General features: G+C 42.6%; 1 protein-coding gene across 1 annotated transcript; it reads right to left on the bottom strand.

Moving 5' to 3' along the window:
• Positions 1-220: 220 nt before the first annotated feature.
• SARC_12324 (hypothetical protein) lies at positions 221-403 on the bottom strand (the record flags this gene model as incomplete). The annotated part of the gene is made up of 1 exon (XM_014293568.1): positions 221-403. A coding segment is annotated over one exon (183 nt), but the record flags the coding sequence as incomplete, so codon positions are not given.
• Positions 404-1,057: the final 654 nt, after the last annotated feature.

Genomic DNA, 1,057 nt, shown 5'->3' on the forward strand with positions numbered 1-1,057 from the left:
CATATGAACAAGTTTACATTATTTGTTGGCTAGGAAATTTAATTGATGGTAGAGAGTAAGGACAAACGGGCCTGCAGTGTACCACAGAACAGTAATGATAGATGCTACACCCAGCAATTCTGAAGCCGAGCGACTTGAACGTGTGAGGTCATACCTTCCTATTGGCACACATACGTACACACTCAAAAAACTAGTAATATTCATAAGCATATGTATTTACCTTATTTGCATCTTTTCCCCCTTCAGCTACAGGTTCCTTAGATTTATCACCCGTCTCACCACTTGTTGAGTTCTTTACGTCAGCGCCGCTAGGCACCGAAACACCGTCAGCTTTGTCTACGTTCCCTACCGGAGGTACATTCCGGCTCCGTTTCTTCGATGCTACCTTGTCTATCAACGACATTTAGAACAAACCTCCACGCTACGTATGATACAACTCAGCAGGCAACGGAAGGCAACATTTATTTATTTACTTCTTTATACACTCAAGTATTCTGTCCAGCTCGTAGCTTTCTAAATATATTTTTTACAATAAAACAAAAGGCTACACAAAAATAGATGCATGGCTTTTTATGTAGGGTTGCCGACTTGCCGTGGCTGGCTGGCTGCATGTCGTACATCTACAATTTGGCTCGTGGCCGTCGTAATGCGTCTAATAAACCTCTAAAAGTGTGATCGAAGTGTGTCTCACTATGGCCTGCTGCCTGCTTGTGTCACTTTAATTGTCTAGCAATATCGTTTATTAGGGCACGTTGTCATTCAAAATTGGTTCGCTCTGAGGAAGAAGGTTCATTAATTCTTATCACACCAATCTTGACAAGAGAGTACTTGGCGGCGAGTTTTTTTTGTTTCGGAACAGTTTTTGCGATCCACCTCTGCCTCGATCAATTTGTTATGCAGCAAACGTGGTGCGTGAGACAGGCGGTCAGAGCTATTGAAAGCAGCAATATAATGGATATTGCGTACACATAGGAAACCGGTAGCGCTCGCCACGCTAACAAATAAAACTAGGTGTTACCTACCTTCACTAGCTGAAAATGTCTCCAAGAAGCAATAT

This window comes from Sphaeroforma arctica (assembly GCF_001186125.1).
Source record: "Sphaeroforma arctica JP610 unplaced genomic scaffold supercont1.2225, whole genome shotgun sequence".
In the NCBI taxonomy this organism is placed as follows: domain Eukaryota; class Ichthyosporea; order Ichthyophonida; genus Sphaeroforma; species Sphaeroforma arctica.